The 23,686-nt window shown below is 38.6% G+C and overlaps 2 protein-coding genes across 2 annotated transcripts; both read right to left on the bottom strand.

The window, feature by feature from the left end:
• Positions 1-713: 713 nt before the first annotated feature.
• Positions 714-1,646, bottom strand: LOC113899471 (olfactory receptor 4F3/4F16/4F29-like). Its single transcript, XM_027552822.1, has one exon. The coding sequence runs from the start codon at positions 1,641-1,643 to the stop codon at positions 714-716; it is 930 nt and encodes a 309-aa protein (XP_027408623.1). The 5' UTR covers positions 1,644-1,646.
• Positions 1,647-20,447: 18,801 nt separating this feature from the next.
• On the bottom strand, positions 20,448-21,386 carry LOC113899470 (olfactory receptor 4F3/4F16/4F29-like). The gene has a single exon (XM_027552821.1). The coding sequence runs from the start codon at positions 21,384-21,386 to the stop codon at positions 20,448-20,450; it is 939 nt and encodes a 312-aa protein (XP_027408622.1).
• Between the last annotated feature and the right edge of the window lie 2,300 nt (positions 21,387-23,686).

The following is a 23,686-nucleotide window of genomic DNA, read 5'->3' as shown; positions in this document are numbered from 1 at the left end:
ATTTCCATGTAGTATTGCTTTATAAGTGTCAGTTGGCAATCCTTTATATAACCCACTCTGACACTGAAGAGAAAATTTTGAAGTTTCGGTTCAGTTCAGTTGCTCAGTAGTGTCTGACTCTTTGCGACTCCATGGACTGCAGCACACCAGACTTCCCTGTCCATCACCAGCTCCCAAGCTTGCTCAATCTCATGTCCATTGAGTCTGTGATGCCATCCAACCATCTCATCCTCTGTCTAGAAGTCTGCTGCTGCTGCTGCTGCTAAGTCGCTTCAGTCATGTCCAACTCTGCGACCCCATAGACAGCAGCCCAGCAGGCTCCATCATCCCTGGGATTCTCCAGGCAAGAACACTGGAGTGGGTTGCCATTTCCTTCTCCAAGGCATGAAAGTGAAAGTGAAGTCGCTCAGTCGTGTCTGACTCTTAGTGACCCCATGGACTGTCTAGAAGTCTAGACTATAGTAAATCCATCAGATAATGTCTCCTGAGAAACAAGCAATTGGCCGTCTCCAGAAGATACTTTTTACCACACCATATACTTCCTCCAACCATAGTCAGTGACATGGTTTCTCAGTTAACATTTGTAAAAGAATCATATTATTTTGATCTGGGTCATCTGAATGTGAATACAGTACTTGGAATCTCCCAATATTAATAATAGAAGTATAATATCACTCCAACTCAGTAAAGAGACTTTATAATACTTTGGGCATTTAAGAAATCCTTCCGTAAATAATAAATTGACTGCATACTTTCTTCATTGCCACTTTCATTTCTTTGTTCCTCAATGTATAGATGACTGAATTTAAAAAAGGGGTGAGAACTGCATCAAAAACAACAAGGAATTTGTCTAGGTGTGACGTGGAGTGAGGCCAGATGTAAACAAAGATGCAAGGACCGAAGAACAAAATCACCACCATGACGTGAGTTGACAAAGTGGAGAGGGCCTTAGATGAGCTACCTGAAGAGTGTTTCCGAACAGTGATGAGGATAAAAATGTAGGAGACAATCAATATGAAGAATGATCCTAGGGATATAAATCCACTGTTGGCTGTGACCATGGACTCTAGCCTGAAGGTGTCTGTGCAGGCAAGTTTGATGAACCGAGGAAAGTCACAGTAAAAGCTATCAATTATATTAGGGCCACAGATCGGCAATTTTACAACAAAACCCAGTTGAACCACAGAGTGAATAAAGCCAATTATCCATGCAGCCACAAGAAGCAGAAGACACATTTTTCTGCTCATAATAGTGAAATAGTGGAGAGGCTTACATATGGCAACATATCTGTCAAAGGCCATGGCGATAAGAAGCACCATCTCCACACCACCAATGATATGGATGAAGAAGATTTGTGCGATGCAGCCTCCAAAGGAGATGACTTTATGTTTTCTAAAAATGTCATAAATCATCTTGGGAGAAATTACAGAAGACACTCCCAGGTCAGTGATGGAGAGGTTGGCCAACAGAAAGTACATGGGGGAGTGTAAGTGAGGGTTCATCATCACAGTGAGAACAATGAGGGAGTTTCCTAGCATGCTGGCCATGTAAAAGATGGAAGAGAACATGAAGAGAAGAAGTTGAATCTCCCAGGAGTTGGTGAGTCCCAGGAACACAAACTCTGACACCATGGAGTGATTCATTCCATGAACTGATATATCAGTTAGAATGTTGAAAAGGAAACTAAAGAAAAAGAAAAGGAAACTAAAATATTAATAATTTTTATATTATTAATATAATGAGTTATTCAAGGATATTCACACTCCAAAGACTACATATCTCCTCACTTCCTTCTCAGGACCATATAATTACTAAACAGCATTTTTCCTGTGGTCATCTAAAGTAGTTGAGTCACTTCAATGTGCAATGTCCCTTTTACCACAGCCTCGAGGGCTACTCATCTGTAAATAAGAGAATAGAACAAACAGGCTAACATAGTAGATGTCCATGGCCAGACTTGGAGGGTTAGGGATGGTGGTACAGTGCACTGCAAAGAGAAAAAGAAGAGGTGGAGATGGCCTTTTTCAGAACACACATATTCCATTTTTAAATTGTTCATAAAGCAGTCCTTCAGCCATTCAAGTTGTGTCATTTCTTAACCTCATCTCATCTCTGGCACATAATATGTGTCTTGAATCCTTTTATGTCACTACCTACAACCATATTTGTCATTCACAAAAATCACCTCAGATATGCAGATGACACCACCCTTATGTCAGAAAGTGAAGAGGAACTAAAGAGTTTCTTGATGAAGATGAAAGAGGTGAGTGAAAAAACTGGCTTAAAACTCAACATCCAAAAAATGAAGATCATGGCACCTGGCCCCATCACTTCGTGGCAAATAGATGGGGAAACAATGGAAACAGTGACAGACTTTATTTTTTGGGGCTCCAAAATCACTGCAGATGGGAACTGCAGCCATGAAATCAAAAGACACTTGCTCCTTGAAAGGAAAGTTATGACCAACCTAAACTGCATATTAAAAACAGAGACATTACTTTGTTGACAAAGATCTGTCTAGTCAACTATGGTTTTTCCAGCAGTCATGTATGGATATGAGAGTTGAACTATAAAGAAAGCTGAGTGCCAAAGACTTGATGCTTTTGAACTGTGGTGTTGGGTAAGACTTTTGAGAGGCCCTTGGACTGCAAGGAGATCCAGGCAGTCCATACTAAAGGAAATCACCTACTCAATGGACCTGAGTTTGAGCAAGCTCCGGGAGTTGGTGATGGACAGAGAAGCCTGGTGTGTTGCAGTCCATGGGGTCGCAAAGACTCAAACATGACTGAGTGTCTGGACTGAATTGAAGATCATGGCATCTGGTCCCATCAGTTTAGTTCAGGCTCTTAGTCATGTCCAACTCTTTGTGACCCCATGAACCACACATGTCAGGCCTCCCTGTCTATCACCAACTCCCTGAGTTACCCAAACCCATGTCCACTGAGTTGGTGATGCCATCCAACCATCTCATCCTCTGTCATCCCCTTCTCCTCCTGCCCCCAGTCCCTACCAGCATCAGGGTCTTTTCCAGTGAGTCAGCTCTTCGCATGAGGTGGCCAAAGTATTGGAGTTTCAGCTTCAACATCAGTCCTTCCAATGAACACCCAGGACTGATCTCCTTTAGGGTGGACTGGTTGGATCTCCTTGCAGTCCAAGGGACTCTCAAGAGTATTCTCCAACATCACAGTTTAAAAGCATCAATTCTTCTGTGCTCAGCTTCCTTTACTGTCCAACTCTCACATCCATACATGACTACTGGAAAAACCATAGCTTTGACTATATGGACCTTTGTTGACAAAGTAATATCTCTGCTTTTTAATGTGCTATCTAGGTTGGTCATAACTTTCCTTCCAAGGAGTAAGTGTCTTTTAATTTCATGGCTGCAGTCACCATCTGCAGTGATTTTGGCACCCAGAAAAATAAAGTCTGACACTGTTTCCACTGCTTCCCCATCTATTTGCTGTGAAGTGATGGGACTGGATGCCATGATCTTAGTTTTCTGAATGTTGAGTTTTACGTCAGCTTTTTCACTCTCTTCTTTCAGTTTCATCAAGAGGCTTTTTAGTTCCTCTTCACTTTCTGCCATAAAGGTGGTGACATCTACATATTTGAGGTTTTTGATATTTTTCCCAGCAATTTTGATTCCAGCTTGTGCTTCATCTAGCCCAGCGGTTTTCATGGTGTACTCTGCATAGAAGTTAAATAAGCAGGGTGACAATATATAGCCTTGACGTACTGCTTTTCCTATTTGGAACCAGTCTGTTGTTCCATGTCCAGTTCTAACTGTTGCTTCCTGACCTGCATACAGATTTCTCAAGAGGCAGGTCAGGTGGTCTGGTATTCCCATCTCTTTCAGAATTTTCCACAGTTTCTTGTGATCCACACAGTCAAAGGCTTTGGCATAGTCAATAAAGCAGAAATAGATGTTTTTCTGGAACTCTCTTGCTTTTTCCATGATCCAGCAGATATTGGCAATTTGATCTCTGGTTCCTCTGCCTTTTCTAAAAACGTCTTGAACATTAACCAGTAGTCATACATGGATATGAGAGTTGGACTATAGAGAAAGCTGAGCACTGAGGAATTGATACTTTTGAACTGTGATGTTGGAGAAGACTCTTGACAGGCCCTTGGACTGAAGGGAGATCCAACCAGTCCATCCTAAAGGAAATCAGTTCTGAATATTCATTGGAAGGACTGATGCTGAAGCTGAAACTCCAATACTTTGGCTACCTGATATAAAGAGCTGACTTATTAGAAAAGACCCTGATGCTGGGAAAGATTGAAGGCAGGAGGAGAAGGGGATGACAGAGGATGAGATCATTGGATGGCATCACTGCCTCAATGGACATGAATTTGAGCAAGCTCCGGGAGATGGCGATGGCAGGGCAGCCTGGTGTGCTGCAGTCCATGGGGTTGCAAAGAGTTGGAGATGACTGAGAGACTGAACAACAACCAGAACTAAATAATCACTACTGAAGCTTGAGGGATAATGATTTTATGACTAATTTCACTCCTCATGCACAATGAGGTATGCATGTGTGTGAATATGTAAACAGCCATATTAAAAGGCAAAGTTTTGGAATCCATTTTTTTCTATTGCTGGGTTTCTTTTGCCCCTTTGGTTCCAAGTTAACCATTTGAAAATAAGGAAAGGGGTCCAGTGAGAAACAAGCAACTAGTTATTGACAGATAATCCAGATTTTCTATTTCATGTATGGCTTCAGAGTTTACCCAGTAGAAAAGAAATAAAGTGAGAAGACATAAGCTACACCCTAGATCTATTCAGTGCAAAACTGTAACTACTAGTTACATGCTGTCATTCAATGAAACTAAAAATCTGTTTTCTCAGATGCACTGGTCACATTTCCAGTGCTCAACCGCTATTTTTTATGTAGTGGATAGTGCAATAGACCATTTCTGACAAGTACTCATCCTGAGCCACTCAAGTGAGCCACTCACCTGAGCCACTCACGTGGCTCAGCGGTAAAGAACCTGCCTGCCAATGCAGGAGACACAGGCTCCATCCCCGGCTTAGGAAGATCCCCTGGAGGAGGAAATGACAACCCACTCCAGTATTCTTGCCTGGGAAATCCCATGGACAGAGGAGCCAGGTGGGCTATAGTCCATGGAGTTGCAAAAAGTCAGACGTGACATAATAACTAAGCAACAAACATCCTTTAAAGGTAAATCAACATCCCATTTTCTCCATGAACATTTCCCTAGCTACTCTATATTAATATCTTCCTTCTCTTATTCCCAGAAGTCAGGAAAGTTAAATTTTGACTGAAATAATTAATAATTCCTGATATAAAAATAAATATATGACACCATGGACGAAGCTTCAGGTGCTTGTTGTTGACCAGGAAGGACACACAAGAGTCCACTGGACATTCAGAGACAGCTTTACAAAGAAGAAAGGATTTGAAGTGAGTTTTGAAACATCAGTAGGAGTTTAATAAGCTGAGAGGAAGGGGCAAAGTATTCTGAGAAAATATAATAAGTATCCCTTATTTAGAGCAAATCCTTGGCTATTTATCATAGTTCTTCAGTGATTTTAATTTTTAATCTGTAGATTCTCTCCCCAAATATATTGTAAGTCTGAGGAGAATAAAGACCATTTTTTTCTGGCTCTCGTGTTTTTAAAAATAACAAATGTAATAAGCAGCAAAGATTTCTTGATTGTTTAGGCAGTAACATTCCTCTGAATCAAGGCCATTTTTTTCAGTTCTGTAATTTTCCACAGTTCCTGCTTTAATAGTCTAACATATTTTCCTACTAAGTCCAGTAGGCATAAAAGAATTGAAATTAAAAACTAACTATTAAAACTTTCCCAACAACTCTGAAGAGAATGCCTGATATTCTTGCCTTAAATTCCCAGTTGTCTAGTAAGGAAGCCTCAGATCAAGGCATCTAGAGGTCCATGGTTTAACTTCTGAAATTTTAGAAGACAACAAGAAGCATGTAAAAAAGAAAGACAGAGGAGGGAACAAGGGAGACAGATAGAGATCAAAAGAGAAGCAATAGCAACCAAAATAGAAGGGAGCTAGTTTCTATCTTCCAAATTTCATAATACAATTAACAGTCATCTTCCACACTGTTTTGAAATTCAGAGAAGCAAATACAGATGTTTTAAAACCATATTTTAAAAGTTTCTAAAATAGTTAATGATGATATTTTAGAACTGAAAAAGCATACATTATCTGTATGCCATATACATACTAAGTACTGTTACATATTAGATGCTTATGATTACCTTTTGGGCAAATCTTTCCATAATAAAATTATTTTCATTTATAGGCAAGGAATCTCAAGTTCAGAAAAGTTAGAATTTATCTCAGAATATAGAGTTATTTAGTTTGGAACCAAAAATCAAGTTTTCTGATTCCAAACCCATTGCTATTTAAATACATCAGGCCAATACGGATTTTTGTTCATGATCTAAAACAACTATTCTTATTACAAATTTTAAGCATGAATTAAAAAAAATGTGCACCTGAAATTTACACAGTGTTATATGTCACTTTTATCTCTATAAAGTTGGAAAATAAAGAATCCCATTTTACTCAGAAAATACCATTTACATGTAAATACTTAACACATACATAAATTAACTCACCTAAGATTTCAAATCTACTAGTAGGAGAGCCTAGACTTAAATCCACATATTACTGCTAGAACTTAAAGGGAAGGGAGAAAGGTGGCCTGCTGGTTAGAATATGAAAGGAATAAAGTAAACCAAGATTTTGGTGTCAATAAATGATTCACCAAAGTCAGGAGGCAATTTATTCATAAAGAGCTGTAATAACTGACAGACCAGTAAGATTCTAACTAGAAGCAAAATTTGGAAGGTATCTAAAATTTGAAGTCATGATAAAAATGCTTATTTAAAGGATACCATATAAAGAGATAAAAGAAAGTTAATGGAGAAACCATACATAGCCCCCAAAGAACAAATACCCTGAATCTGTCACCATCTTTATTTTATTACTATTACATCTGCCTTTAAAACACCATTTCTGTGCCCAGCAACAAAAATCAAAGGAGAATGAAATATCAGAGAGTTAAACAAGGGCTGTTACTTTCACATGCTACAAAGAAATAAAAAAGAAACACTAAGAAAATATATGACTTAGGGCTAAGATATCTTTGGTGACATAAAGGAGAGCAGATGAAATCGAACAGTAAAGTGAGAATCAAGATTGTAGGGAAGTAACAAATGGTGATAAAGTAGAAAAGGCAAAATAAAAAATGATGAATAATTTCAGTCTATAGGAGAAAAGGGTTTTCAGGGGAAATGTGGAAAATCAGACAATATGCTATGTGTACCAAATTTGCAGAAGGCATAAATCTATAAACAATTAAAAGATAAATAAAATTTCCAAGTAACTGAAAATCTTGTTGAAGATGAGAATCACAAACTTGGAGAAAAGCTGGATGGAATATTTTTGTGACACCACTCAGAAAAACTCAGGAATTATTTAATACTTGGAATTTTTGAGTAGCACATTTGTTTTGCATAATATGCAGAAAGGAGGATCAAATGAGACAGAGATCCTTGAAGGTTAGAGGTCACACTGAAATTGTTTAACCAAATTTCATTCTGGGAAACACAGCAAGTGAAACCAAAAATGACCTGATATGTACAGAAAATAGAAAATAGAAAATATGACCAGAAATCTTAAAAACAGGACAGCAATTGTAAGCTTATGATAACTACTCCTTCTCCTCTATCTTGATTCTCAAATCTTAATTCCCATTAAAAATTAAAAATTAACTTTACTACAATATGATAACTATAGTTATCACTGCTGTATGAGTCACAGGAAAGTTGTTAAGATAGTAGAGCCTAAGAGTTCTCATCACAAAGAGAGTTGTTGTTGTTTTTTTTTCTCCCTTTCCTTTTTATTTTACCTTATGAGATGATGGATATTAAGTAAACCTATTGTGGTAATAATTTCACAATGTATGCAAATTAAACCATCATGTTGTACACCTTAAACTTATACAGAGGTGTATTTCAGTTATTACTCAATAAAAGTAAGAAAGATAAAACAATCTCATTTCCTGATGACATTCTTCTTGTGGTAGAGTACAATTCACCAACCCCTCACCCCACCTACCTAATCTATCAAAAGATCTCAGATGGCAGCATGGTCAAGGACTTGGAGAAGTTTCACAAACTAAATTTTCTTCTGTGCATGAGCATTATCCACATCCTTCCACCCACCTCCCTAGGATAAGAAGCTATTATTGATAATATACAAAACACTGCTATTTTGAGAGATGTGACTAATTAGCTTTAGGAGAAGGTGGTGACCAAGTGATGCATTAAGAGTTCTGGGATGCTCTGACTGAGGTCATCAGGACAGGGAATTGTCCCACAGGATTGTGAGGGAGGAGAAAAGGGAATGTATAGTTTTCTTATAAAAAACCCGAACATTTACCATTGTTTTTTTTTTAATATACTTATTTCATTACATGACCCAGTGGTATCTCTAATGAAAGGAATGTATATTTTTCTAATGCTTAAATGAGAAAAAGTCCAACAGTTTCTTGAAAAGACAGTACTTAGATAACTTGACAAAGTCAAGATAAGTTGACTTGACAAAGTCAAGTTGACATGACAAAGTCAACTAAGTCTCTCTGTGTGTTCCAAGTTTCAATGACAATTAGGAGCAGCAAGCATGAGTAAATATGAAAGACTTAGAATAATGGAAAAGGATGGGAATACCTGGAGTGGAAACAGAGCAGAAGAGAGACAGGATGGAAGCAGAGACGGTGACAGAGAGATGTGTGCACATACCCTTTACTTCCTGGAGAAACAATAGGCAGCCAATTACAAGAATTGTTAGAGCTCAGCAAATTTGAAAAATACAAGATAGTACACACACAAAAACTGCTAATACAAGGATATAAAGTTGAAAAATAAAATAAGATGATTTAAGTCAAAATAAGGCTCCCCAGCCTGGCAGCTCAAATGGTAAATGCTTGCAATGCAGGAGACCCAGGTTTGATCCCTGGGTCAGAAATATCCCCTGGCGAAGGAAATGGCAACCCACTCCAGTATTCTTGGCTGGAGAATTCCATGGACAGAGAGCTTGATGAGCTACAGTCCATAGGGTAACAAAGAATTGCATACGACTAAATGACTAACACTTTCACTTTTCACTACTAGAAGGGATATTTAGGGAGTTTGGGATTGACATGCACATACTGCTATACTTAAAATGGATATCCAACAAGGACCTATTATATAGCACAGGGTACTCTACTTAGTCTGTAACAACCTAAATGGGAAAATAACTTGAAAAAGAATACATACATATTTATGTATAATTGAATTACTTTGCCATACACCTGAAACTATCACAACGTTGTAATTCAACTATAAAGAGAAAAAGTGTTAGTCGTTCAGTTGTGTCTGACTCATTGTGACGTTATGTACTGTAGCCCACCAGATTCTGCCATCCATGGAAATTTCCAGGCAAGAATACTGGAGTAGGTAGCCATTCCCTTCTCCAAGGAATCTTCCTGACCCAGGGATCTAGCCCTGGGCTCCTGTATTTCAGGCAGATTCTTTACTGTCTGAGCCACCAGGGAAGCCCTAATCAACTATACTCCAATATAAAATGAAAAGTTAAAAAAAAAACACATAGACTGTGAGGTACATAGTAAGAGCTCAGAGACTTTCAGGGTGATCTAGTGGTTAAAACTTTGCCTTCGAATGCAGTGGGCACAGGCTCAATCCTTGGTTGGGAAGCCAAAATCCCACATGGTGTGTGGTGAGGCTAAAGATAAAAAGCAATATCAACAAAAAACATAGTAAGTACTCAAAACTGGTGATAATGACGGTAAAAATAATTGGCAACATTTCATTCTTTTTATGGCTGAGTAGTACTCCATTTTGTGTATGTGTGTGCACATGTATATATGTATGTGTGCGTGTGTGTATGTGCATGCTAAGTCACTTCAGTCATGTCCAACTCTTTGCAAACCCATGGACTATAGCCCCCAGGCTCCTCTGTCCATGGGATTCTCCAGGCAAGAATACTGGAGTGGGTTGCCATGCCCTCCTCCAGGGGATCTTCCTGACCCAGGGATCAAACCCATATCTCTTATGTTTCCTGCATTGGCAGGCAGGTTCTTTACCGCTAGTGCCGCCTGGGAAGCCCTGGAAAGCAGGACAATTATATGCAAAGAATCAGATTGGACTACTCTCTCACACTAGGCACAAAAATAAATTTAAATGGCATTATTTTGTGCTTTTTATGACTGAATAATATTCCACTGCATTATATATACCACATCTTCATTAGTGATTCTCCTATTGATGGACATTTAGGTTGCTTCCATGTCTTGGCTATTATAAATAGTGCTGTAATGAACACTGTGATGCATGTATCTTTTTGAATTGGGCATATATTCAGAGAAAACCACAATTTGAAAAGATACATGTGCCTAAGAGTGGCATATGGTAGCTCTATATTTAGTTTAGGTGAGGGAGATTAAGAGATACAAACTTCCAATTGGAAGATAAATGTCACAGATATGAAATACACTGTGGGGTGAATATAACCAATAACTATATAATGTCTTTTTATAGTGACATAGCATAACTAATTGCAGTGAATTAAAGAAAGATCTAACCACTGTTTCTCAAATGATCTGATATTGTGTTTTAAGTCAATTTTATTAAAAAAAAAACTCATAGAAAAACAGATCAGATTTGTGGTTACCAGAAGTGAGGAGTAAGAGGAGGGGAAAATTGATGAAGGCAGTCAAAAGGTACAAACTTCCCCTTATAGGATCAATAAGTACTATAGATCATAAAGTACATGATAAATATAATTAATACTGTTCTGTGTTATATGTGAAAATTATTAAGAGAGCAAATCCTTAGAATACTGATCATAAGGAAAAATTGTTCTTCTACTGCTTCAATTTTGTATTTATATGAGATGATGGATATTCACTAAACTTATTGTGACAATTATTCCACCATATATGTAAGTCAAATCATTGTGCTATACACCTTGAACTTATACTGTGCTTTATGAAAATTATATCTGGAATAAATGAATAAAACTGGAAGAAGAAAAACAAGAAATTTGCTAAATAACTAATGTATGGAACCAGTATGCAAACTTGGGTATGTTCAAGTGCTAGTATATTCTATGGGCCTATTGCATGTTTCATAAAGAAAAAAATTAAATCACTGGCAAAAGAAAAATAAATTTCTAAAGTGATAACCATGTTTCAGCCCAATTGTGGCACAGGTCAGAATCATAGAACTAGTGAAATCAAGAGTTATGAAGGCCATTTACAGGCAGGATTCATTCACTCTTAGGAACTTAAAGACAGATATCATATATCTCTTACATATGGAATCTAGAAAAGGATACAAGTGAACTTATCTACAAAACAGAAATAGAATTACAGATATAGAAAACAAACTCATGGTTACCAATGGGGAAAGAGAGGAAGGACAAATTGGGAGACTGGGACTGACATATATATACAACTATATATAAAATAAATACTATATATGCGGGGGAGGGAGGGGGACGACCCAGAAGTACAGGGAGGGAGGAGGGAAGAGGGTTCAGGATGGGGAACACGTGTATACCTGTGGCGGATTCATGTTGATATATGGCAAAACCAATACAATATTGTAAAATTAAAAAATAAAAAATAAAATAAAATAGATAATAATAAGGATCTACTGTACAGCACAGAACTCGGTAATGGCTTATATGGGAAAAGAATCTAAAAAAGAGTGGAGGGAGATATATATATATATATATATATATATATATATATATATACACACACATATAATTGATTCGTTTGCTGTAGAGCAGAAACTAATTCAACATTATAAAACAACAATACTTCAATAAAAATTTAAAAAACAACTTGATTGCAATCAGCTTTCAATTTTGTTGTTCTCTCATTCAGTTCAGTTCAGTTCAGTTGCTCAGTCATGTCCGACTCTTTGCGACCCCATGAATCGCAGCACGCCAGGCCTCCCTGTCCATCACCAACTTCCGGAGTTCACTCTGACTCACGTCCATCGAGTCAGTGATGCCATCCAGCCATCTCATCCTCTGTCGTCCTCTTCTCCTCCTGCCCCCAATCCCTCCCAGCATCAGAGTTTTTTCCAATGAGTCAACTCTTCGCATGAGCTGGCCAAAGTACTGGAGTTTCAGCTTTAGCATCATTCCTTCCAAAGAAATCCCAGGGCTGATCTCCTTCAGAATGGACTGGTTGGATCTCCTTGAAGTCCAAGGGACTCTCAAGAGTCTTCTCCAACACCACAGTTCAAAAGCATAAATTCTTCGGCGCTCGGCTTTCTCACAGTCCAACTCTCACATCCATACATGACCACTGGAAAAACCATAGCCTTGACTAGATGGACCTTTGTTGACAAAGTAATGTCTCTACTTTTCAATATGCTATCTAGGTTGGTCATACTTTTCTTGCAAGGAGTAAGTGTCTTTTAATTTCATGGCTGCAGTCACCATCTGTAATGATTTTGGAGCCCCAAAAAATAAAGTCTGACACTGTTTCCACTGTTTCCCCATCTATTTCCCATGAAGTGATGGGACCAGATGCCATGATCTTAGTTTTCTGAATGTTGAGTTTTAAGCCAACTTTTTCACTCTCCACTTTCACTTTCATCAAGAGGCTTTTTAGTTCCTCTTCACTTTCTGCCATAAGGGTGGTGTCATCTGCATATCTGAGGTTATTGATATTTCTCCTGGCAATATTGATTCCAGCTTGTGTTTCTTCCATCCCAGAGTTTCTCATGATGTACTCTGCATATAATTTAAATAAGCAGGGTGACAATATACAGCCTTGACGTACTCCTTTTCCTATTTGGAACCAGTCTGTTGTTCCATGTCCAGTTCTAACTGTTGCTTCCTGACCTGCATATAGGTTTCTCAAGAGGCAGGTCAGGTGGTCTGGTATTCCCATGTCTTTCAGAATTTTCCACAGTTTCTTTTGATCCACATAGTCAAAGGCTTTGGCATAGTCAATAAAGCATTTTGATATTTGGCAAAACTAATACAATTATGTAAAGTTTAAAAATAAAATAAAATTAAAAAAAATAAAGCAGAAATAGTTGTTTTTCTGGAACTCTCTTGCTTTTTCGATGATCCAGCGGTTGTTGGTAATTTGTTCTCTGGTTCCTCTGCCTTTTCTAAAACCAGCTTGAACAACTGGAAGTTCACGGTTCACATATGCTGAAGCCTGGCTTGGAGAATTTTGAGCATTACTTTACTAGCGTGTGAGATGAATGCAATTGTGCGGTAGTTTGAGCATTCTTTAGCATTGCCTTTCTTTGGGATTGGAATGAAAACTGACCTTTTCCAGTCTTGTGGCCACTGCTGAGTTTTCCAAATTTGCTGGCATATTGAGTTCAGCACTTTCACAGCATCATCTTTCAGGATTTGAAATAGTGCAACTGGAATTCCATCACCTCCACTAGCTTTGTTCATAGTGTGCTTTCTAAGGCCCACTTGACTTCACATTCCAGCATATCTGGCTCTAGGTCAGTGATCACACCATCGTGATTATCTGGGTCATGAAGATCTTTTTTGTACAGTTCTCCTGTGTATTCTTGACACCTCTTCTTAATATCTTCTGCTTCTGTTAGGTCCATACCATTTCTGTCCTTTGTCAAGCCCATCTTTGCATGAAGTGTTCCCTTGGTATCTCTAATTTTCTTGAAGAGATCTCTAGTCTTTCCCATTCTGTTGTTTTCCTCTATTTCTTTACATTGATCACTGAGGAAGGCTTTCTTATCTCTTCTTGCTATTCTTTTGAACTTTGCATTCAGATGCTTATATCTTTCCTTTTCTCCTTTGCTTTTTGCTTCTCTTCTTTTCACAGCTATTTGTAAGACAGCCATTTCTTTCATTAGCGAGTTAAATAAATAATTTATATGAATCATGTTTTTAACTTCTTGAAAATGATTTGATCATTTTGGAGGCTCATCAAGATATCCAAGTGGACACATCTTCTCAAGTCAATATATTTTATTTCCAAAGCAATGCCCTTATAGGGACATTTAAGCCCAGACACATCTCTCCTAGTTTCCAGAGTGGATCTGAAGCAGAGTGAAAGTTTACTTTCACAGACACTGATCTCTGTTTTGTTTTATGCTTTGGTAGTTTTTTTTTTTTGCTGTTGATTTGTTTGTTTCTGGGTCTTGGCAAAGTTTGGTTCAAGTCCTGGTTTATACAGGACTGATAGATTATTCCACACTGGTGGTAACATAGATTGTGAATTTCAATTCATAATCTGGACATTTGGAAATCTCTACTGAGATGGTTGAAAAGCAGAGATATTACTTTGCCAACAAAGGTCCGTCTAGTCAAGGCTATGGTTTTTCCAGTGGTCATGTATGGATGTGAGAGTTGGACTGTGAAGAAGGCTGAGTGCAAAGAATTGATGCTTTTGAACTGTGGTGTTGGAGAGGACTCTTGAGAGTCCCTTGGACTGCACGGAGATCCAACCAGTTCATCCTAAAGGAGATCAGTCCTTGGTGTTCATTGGAAAGACTGATGCTGAAGCTGAAACTCCAATACTTTGGCCACCTCATGTGAAGAGTTGACTCATTGGAAAAGACCCTGATGCTGGGAGGGATTGGGGGCAGGAGGAGAAGGGGACGACAGAGGATGAGATGGCTGGATGGCATCACTGACTCAATGGAGATGAGTTTGAGTGAACTCTGGGAGTTGGTGATAGACAGGGAGACCTGGTGTGCTGTGATTCATCGGGTGGTAAAGAGTAGGACACGACTGAGTGACTGATCTGAACTTAACTGAGATGGTGAGGATCTGTCATGGGTTGAACTGTCTTCCCTCAAAATTCATTTGCTGAAGTTCAATCCCCAGTACTTTAGCTGCTGCTGCTGCTGCTAAGTCGTGTCAGTCGTGTCCGACTCTGTGAGACCCTATAGAAGGCAGCCCACCAGGCTCCTCTGGCCCTGGGATTCTCCAGGCAAGAATACTGGAGTGGATTGCCATTTCCTTTTCCAACGCATGAAAGTGAAAAGTGAAAGTGAAGTCGTTCAGTTGTGTCTGACTCTTCACGACCCCATGGACTGTAGCCCAACAGGCTCCTCTGTCCATGGAATTTTCCAGGCAAGAGTACTGGAGTGGGTTGCAATTGCCTTCTCTGCAGTTCTTTAGAATGTGAGGTTATTTGGAAATAAGGTCATTACAGAGGCAATGAGGTACGATGAGGAAATTACAGTAAGCCCTTATGTATAGTAAGGAAATTACAGGGCTTTTTTACTCTCTTCCTTCACTTTCATCAAGAGGCTCTTTAGTTCTTTGCTTTCTGCCATAAGGGTGGTGTCATCTACATATCTGAGGTTATTGATATTTCTCCCAGCAATCTTGATTCTAGCTTGTGCTTCATCCAGCCCAGTGTTTCTCATGATGTACTCTGCATATAAGTTAAATAAGCAGGTTGACAATATACAGCCATGATGTACCCCTTTTCCTATTTGGAACCAGTCTGTTGTTCCATGTCCAGTTCTAACTGTTGCTTCCTGACCCGCATACAGATTTCTCAAGAGGCAGATCAGGTGGTCTGGTATTCCCATCTCTTTCAGAATTTTCCACAGTTTGTTGTGATCCACACAGTCAAAGGCTTTAGTGTAGTCAATGAAGCAGCAGTAGATGTTTTTCTGGAACTATCTTGCTTTTTTGATGATCCAATGGATGTTGTCAATTTGATCTTTGGTTCCTCTGCCTTTTCTAAATTCAGCTTGAACAACTGGAAGTTCATGGTTCACATTCTGTTGAAGCCTGGCTTGAAGAATTTTGAGCATTTCTTCACTAGCATGTGAGATGAATGCAATTGTGTGGTAGCTCAGCATTCTTTGGCATTGCCTTTCTTTTGGATTGGAATAAAAACTGACCTTTTCCAGTCCTATGGCCACTGCTGAGTTTTCCAAATTTGCACTCATATTGATTGTGGCAGTTTCATTGTGATTATCTGGGTCGTGAATATTTTTTTTTGTATAGCTCTTCTGTGTATTTTTGCCACTTCTTGGTGGGGTTAATGGTGATCTCTTCCAAGAGGGCTTATGCCACACCCAGGTCTGCTGCATCCAGAGCTCCTGCCCCAGGGACAGGCCACTGCTGACCTGTACCTCCACAGTAGACAGTTAAAGACAGGTCTGATTCAGTCTTTGTGGGGTCTCCTGGTATGCACATGGTTTGTTTGAACCTTCTGAGCATCTCTGGTGGATATGAAGTTTGATTCTAAATGTAATTTCACCTCTCCTACCAACTTGCTGGGGTTTTCCCTTTGCCCTTGGATGTAAGGTATCTTTTTTGGTGGGATCCAACATTCACTTGTTGATGGTTCTTCATCAGCAAGTTGTAATTTTGGTGTCCTTGCAGTCCTCCTACTCCATCATCTTGATTTTCCTGGGTGAATATTCTCTTGAAGAATACTGGCAACATCCTAATTTGAACCTCTTTGACATCAATTTTTATCCCTTGCCTCTAAACTAAATTCTGAGTATCTGTTCTTCCTGCTGTTGAAGAACAGCTAAACTACCTCATGAGATGCTCAAAGAAGAGAAGTAAATCCTTCAGCAGCAGCTGGAATAGGAGCCTGGTGTAAACTGAAGAATTTTCCCCACCATCCAGTTCTACAAAGCCTGAGTTATTAGCCACAACAGTCACTGACCTGCAATGCAATAGTTTTCTCATGTGCTTCCAGTGAAATTCCTGGTTCCTCGCCCTCCACACCGATCCTTTATAAGCCTTATCTATGCTGCCTGGGCTACAGTTACACGGGCAAACCCTCATGTAAAAGATATTTTGCACTGTGTTACGTTGCTCACTGAGTGGCCACTGCCGCTTTCCTGTAGTCATGTATGATGTGAGAGTTGGACCATAAAGAAAGCTGAGTGCTGAAGAATTGACGCTTTTGACCTGTGGTGCTGGAGAAGACTCTTGAGAGTCCCTTTGACTGCAAGGAGATCAAACCAATCAATCCTAAATAAATCAGTCCTAGATATTCATTGGAAGGACTGATGCTGAAGCTGAGGCTCCAATACTTTGGCCACCTGATGTGAAGTACTGACTCACTGGAAAAGACTTGGATGCTGGGAAAAATTGAAGGCAGGAGGAGAGGGGATGACAGAGGATGAGATGGTTGGATGGCATCACCAACCTGATGGACATGAGTTTGAGCAGGCTCTGGGAGTTGATGATGGACAGGGAAGCCTGGTGTGCTGCAGTTCACAGGGTTGCAAAGAGTCAGACATGACTGAGTGGCTGAACTGAACTGAAATTACTACATTAAATTTGTTAGCATTTAAAAAAATTATCATAAGAAATCACTAGCTCAACAGCATTTTTATACTATCCAGATTCACACAATCAATTCAGACTGATTTGATAATATTTTTTATAAAGCAGTTATAGGTCTTGTCCCTGACCTTATCAGTATAGACTGTAAAATGAGAATTTAAAATTAAAAAAATAAAAAAACTAAATGATTAACCAACTTCAGCAATACTTCTAAGAGTTCTGTGGTGTATCCAGTTAAACTTGACATTTAATATCCTTAGCAATTTTAAGACCTTGGTTTAATAATAAATACAGTATTTAATGGATATTCTTTGGGTAATTTTTAAGTAAGATTGAATATTGAAACACTGGTCAGGGTGTGTGTGTGTGTCTTTGCATGTGTGACTTTTATGTAAGTCTTGTTATACTCTATCTTTTTATAAAATTACTGAGCATGTTCATTTTTGCTACTTTAACATTTACCATGTGTAAGAAGGTGTGAATAGAATGTGTGTAAGTTGTTGAGGGTTTTTCTCATGAGCCTGTTGGTTTACTACAATGATTGTATATGATAGATTTTATATATAAAATATATATACACATAATTTTGAATAATCAGTCTGAAACAATGCATTGAATGTGTTTAAATAATTTTGGCAAAGTTTACACAACTCAGGTTTTTAGGCTTGTTTAGGAATGCTTTACTAAAATATTACATTATCCAGTATCATGCATCGAACCTGGACTGGCGACTCGTTTCATACATGATAGTATACATGTTTCAATGCCATTCTCCCAAATCTCCCCACCCTCTCCCTCTCCCACAGAGTCTGTAAGACTGATCTATACATCAGTGTCTCTTTTGCTGTCTCGTACACAGGGTTATTGTTACCATCTTTCTAAATTCCATATATATGTGTTAGTATACTGTATTGGTGTTTTTCTTTCTGGCTTACTTCACTCTGTATAATAGGTTCCAGTTTCATCCACCTCATTAGAACTGATTCAAATGTATTCTTTTTAATGGCTGAGTAATACTCCATTGTGTATATGCACCACAGCTTTCTTATCCATTCATCTGCTGATGGGCATCTAGGTTGCTTCCATGTCCTGGCTATTATAAACAGTGCTGTGACCCAGAGGGAGGGTATGGGGAGGGAGGAGGGAGGAGGGTTCAGGATGGGGAGCACGGGTATACCTGTAGCAGATTCATTTCGATGTTTGGCAAAACTAATACAATATTGTAAAGTTTAAAAATAAAATAAATAAATAAATAAAAAATAAAATATTACATTAAAGGAAAACTAGCAGTTGGTTTTCTCTGTTAGAGAAATAAATTTATCTTGAGAAGTTCATTTTTTTTTTTTTTAACTAGAAGCAGTGAATGTTATTATCCATCTTCTGTGTAGTTTTCCTAGCACAGAGTCTAGTTCACAAAGTCTCTTATAAAAAGAGGCTTTTAACTGAAAAGAATAAAGCAAATTTCCCCCCTAAGTACATATTGCTATATAAAACTTTATTTAAATTTCTTCCAAAGATGGGGTGTGGTATATACTATAACAAATACAATATTCTTTATTGCGCATCCATGCTAAGTCTCTTCAGTCATGTCTGACCCTTTGTGACCCTATGGACTGTAACCTGCCAAGCTCCTTTGTCCACAGGATTTTCCAGGTAAGAATACTAGAGTGGGCTGCCATTTCCTCCTCCATGGGCTCTTCCCCACCCAGGAGGGATCGATCTGGATCTCCTGCATTGCAGGAAGATTCTTTACCACTAAGCCACCTGGGAAGCCCCTACTCTTGCCATTTAGCTATTTCCCCCTTACTCAAACTTCACAGCTGAACTTCTGTGACCAAAGAGTTCTTGAAGGTGTGAAACTGTTGAGTAGGCAACTTATAATAATACAATAGAGCAATTGTAAAGGGGAGAAGTAAGGCAAGCTAAAAGGGGACAGAGCAGGCAATGCAGGAAAGTAGGAAAAGGAAGAGTAATAATGGGACAGGAAGAAAGAGAGGGAAGTCTAAGAAAGGAGAGGGAAATAAGAAAAAGTTTTTCCTAGTCCAAAGACCATAAGTGACTGAGGAAAAAATGAAAAGAAAGAATTAGAAAGAAAAGGGAAATGACAATCTAATGGGGTTTAGTAGCAAAATGGTAATTATAGAGAAAAACTGTGGTGTTTCCCAGCTCTTTTTCTTCCAAGAACAATTCCCGTGGCTTCTACTGGAGATGTGCGACCTCATACATGCATGTTCTCAAAGATTCTGTGTGCTTGCTCTTGAAGATTCTGCCCTCTTTGCACAACCCTGGAAAAGAGCCAAAGGAGGGGGCAAATGTGGGCAAGCTGCAGTATCCAATATGAAGACTCAGTTCAGTTCTTACTTAGCGAGTCTCCCACTAGGTGCTGATATACCTGTGGCGGATTCATTTTGATTTTTGGCAAAACTAATACAATTATGTAAAGTTTAAAAATAAAATAAAAAAAAAAAAAAGGAATTCCTATCTGTGAGACATGTTGTTCAATCACTAAGTTGTGTCCGACTCTTTGCCACTCCATAGACTGTACCAGGCTCCTCTGTCCTCCACTGTCTTCCAGAATTTGCTCAAATTCATGTTCATTGAGTTGGTTGCTGCTGCTAAGTCGCTTCAGTCTTGTCCGACTCTGTGCGACCCCATGGACTGTAGCCCACCAGGCTCCTCCGTCCATGGGATTTTCCAGGCAAGAGTACTGGAGTGGCATGCCATTGCCTTCTCCGATTGAGTTGGTAATGCTATCTAAATATCTCTGTGAGACATGCTTCTGTTACAAAAAGACAGATTCTCCTGTCCAAAGGCCTTAAAGAAGGATTCCATGTTTTGTATGTGTAAAAATTACTTCATATAAATATTATTCTTTAGGAACAGAGGCTCAAGATCACTGTAAACTTTGAAAATACTTCATATGTAATTCCTTTTCTCTTTTCAGAAGTGAATGTCCCTCCCTTCTAAGTGAAAGACAAAATAGATTCTACATCAGTGTGCTTAGAAAATCAAAGTAGGATGAAGAAAAGATTTTTTCTTGAGTTTGGCCACCAATAATTAACATCAGTAATCAACAAAGGCTCTTCACAATGCAAGCATCACTTAAGAGATATTTCTATAACTCACTAGCTGTCTGCATACCCTCCTCATTGCCACCTTCATTTCTTGATTCCTGAATGTGTAAATAACAGGATTCAGGAGAGGAGTGAGAACTGCATCAAAGATGGCCAGAAACTTATCCAGGGGTATAGAGGGAGATGGCCACGTGTAGACAAATATCAAAGGACCAAAGAACAAGACTACTACAGTGATGTGAGCTGAGAGTGTGGACAGAGCCTTAGATGAACCTGCTGAAGACTGTTTTTGAAGAGTGAGAATGATGATAATGTAGGAAATGATTAGAATGAAGAAGGAGCCAACAGAGATGAATCCACTGTTGGCTGTGATCATGGACTTTAGTTGGTATGTGTCTATGCAGGCAAGTTTGATGAACCGAGGAAGGTCACAGTAAAAAGTGTCTAACACATTAGGGCCACAGAAGGGTAATTTTACCACAAAAGCTAGTTGAACCATTGAATGGGTAAGGCCAATCATCCAGGCAGCCACTATAAAGAAAACACACATCCTTGGGCTCATGATGGTCAGATAATGGAGAGGCTTACATATGGCAACGTATCTGTCAAAGGCCATGGCAATGAGCAGCACCATTTCCACCCCACCGATAACATGGATGAAGAAGATCTGAGCAATGCAGCCTCCAAAGGAGATGACTTTATGCTTTCTGAAAAGGTCATATATCATCTTGGGAGAAGTGACAGAAGAAACTCCTAGGTCAATCAAGGAGAGGTTGGCCAACAGAAAGTACATGGGAGAGTGTAAGTGAGGGTCACAAGTCACAGTGAGTATAATGAGGGAGTTTCCCATCATGCTTGCCACATAAAATGTGGAGGAGAACACAAAGAGGAGAAGTTGTATTTCCCAGGAGTTGGTGAGTCCCAAGAACAGAAACTCTGATACCACAGACTGATTTGCTCCCTCCATGGACTTTGTTAGCATTGCTATCTGAAGGAGGACAAAAGGAGCAAGTGTAAATTATGATAATACTGAAAAAAAAAAAAAAGGTCAAACTCGTGCAGCTTATTTCAACTTTAGCATTAAAACTGACCTAGTATACTTATGGCCTATAAGTGTCATTACACAGAAAAAAAAATTAGTTGTTCTTATGTGAGGTTGTTCTTATCACCAACTTGTCTCTGCAGTTAACACCTTCTGCTTCCTGTCAGGGTTGATGCCCTAATATTAGTCATGACATACAAGATGGTCAGCACGAGTAAGAGGAAGTCAACCCCCAAACTTTTGATTTTGCATTTAAAACTATCATGTTATGACCCCAGTTCCACTGAAGTAAGAGGTGCATACAGGGAGGTGCAGGTCCATAAACTGTCTTTCTAGTTTGCTCATTGAGGCACAGAATTTATGAGTATTTAGAAACTTCTTTAGCAATCTGATGTTACAGTGACATTCATGTTTCTGATTTTGTTTGTTTCCCAAAGAAATAGTCCATGGGAGACTACAGACTAAAGAAAAATCCTTCAACAAAGGTAATTTGAGAAACACCGCTTTAGTGTACTGAGAACATGATTTGAAAATTTTAAAGCTATGAAATGTGTAACATAGTGAAATCCCATTTGTACAAGTCTTGATATAAGGTCTTATCACATTATTTTGTAATTATTTATTCTTATTTAGAGATATATCCTAGCTTAGAAAAGAAAATAATGTTTCTGGATTTAGATTACAAAGATATATACATATATAATGTTCAGCCACTGACAGCTTTATCTTGGGTGAGTTACTTAAACTCTTTGAGCCTCAGTTTATTGATCTATGAAATCATAATTAGTAAAATAATTAATGTATATTAATCATATGGCAGTACTAAGCATTCAGTAAGTGTTATGCTTCTATTTATTTCAACTGCCCTGATAGCACTCAACACTGTGGAGTGAATGAATAATAAAACAAAAAATATTGACCCACAGGGACCATCAAATTTTCATATCACAAAATATATTTCAGTAAATAATTATAAAGAATGTAATATTCACATCCTATTAATTATATTAATTATCTTCTACAAGTTTAATTCCTTTGCTCTCAAAGAACACTGTATATATTAGTAGTAACACCACAAATGTAATTTATTATTTGTTTCTCTTTCCCAACTAGGCTGCAAGCTACATGAAATTATGGACTATATTTGTCTTCTTCATTGCAATGAACCAAAAACTTAGAATCACAAATATAGATTTGCTGAAAAGGTAAATTAAATGTATTTACTCTGGTTAGAGACTGATTATGTGAAGAAAGAAGGAACACAGTTATGAGTTGGGGAATTTAGGAAAATGAAAATTTTGCATAAAGGAAAATGAAAATAGGGAATAGGATTAAAATTAAAGTTTTCAATCTAGTGAAAGAGACTAGTGAACTCAATGAGGTCAACTTCAGGAACTGTTGTAGCCACACGTTCTGGGAAACAAACTCACTCAGAAGGACAATGCAGATAGTGGAGTCCAGTTTATTCCACCGGCGGGCCCAAGGTAGAGTCTCCTCTTAGCCAAGGACCCCGACCAGTTTTTGTGAAAACCTTATATACCCTGACTGTATGTGCATAAACCGACCTCCCCCAATTCCCTGACAATCAAAGTTAACCCATGATTCATTTGCCTTAAGCCTAGGTAGTTAACAGTGGACAATTATCAATAGGCCTGTGGTTATACCCCAATAAGCATAATAGAATATATGATTCTAGTCACATATGCACAGATAATTAGGATAGTCTTTTAGTGATGGAGAGCCCTGGGGTTCTTCCATCTGGGTGGGTGGGGGGTGGCTCTGGTTTTCCAGTTGGTATGTCGTTTCCATAGACACTGGGCATATAGCTCAAAGTCTGCAGTCCGGCCCAAGATGGAGTTCTGATTTCAAGATAGAGCCTGTTCTGTTTCCTCCTTCAGAACTATTGATAAAATCAATATGCTTTATTTATGAAAATCCCTAGTCATTATAGATTAGGAAATAAATACCTAAATATGTAAAATAACTTGATCCAAACCATAAGTTTACTTAGTGTTAGCACTTATACTAAAACCCAAATCTACTGACTCCAAGATGAGTCCTATTTTCTGTTTATTTTTTCCGTAATCATGACTTTCTGAGGATACAGTTTCAACAAAAACATGTGACAGAGTGATAGTAGAAACTGTTGAGGAAAGATAAGCCCCTATTATAGCTGATGACAGTCATTTATTATCAAGCTGGTACCTACTGCCTTGGTCTTCATG

The sequence above is a fragment of the Bos indicus x Bos taurus genome, chromosome 10, assembly GCF_003369695.1.
Source record: "Bos indicus x Bos taurus breed Angus x Brahman F1 hybrid chromosome 10, Bos_hybrid_MaternalHap_v2.0, whole genome shotgun sequence".
Taxonomy (NCBI): domain Eukaryota; kingdom Metazoa; phylum Chordata; class Mammalia; order Artiodactyla; family Bovidae; genus Bos; species Bos indicus x Bos taurus.
The sequence above is the reverse complement of the archived record's forward strand: the minus strand, read 5'-3'. Positions and strand labels throughout refer to the sequence as shown.

Excerpts from the sequence above, each read along its gene's own strand:
- LOC113899471 (XM_027552822.1), bottom strand. The coding sequence starts at position 1,643 with ATGAATCACTCCATGGTGTCAGAGTTTGTGTTCCTGGGACTCACCAAC.
- LOC113899470 (XM_027552821.1), bottom strand. The coding sequence starts at position 21,386 with ATGGAGGGAGCAAATCAGTCTGTGGTATCAGAGTTTCTGTTCTTGGGA.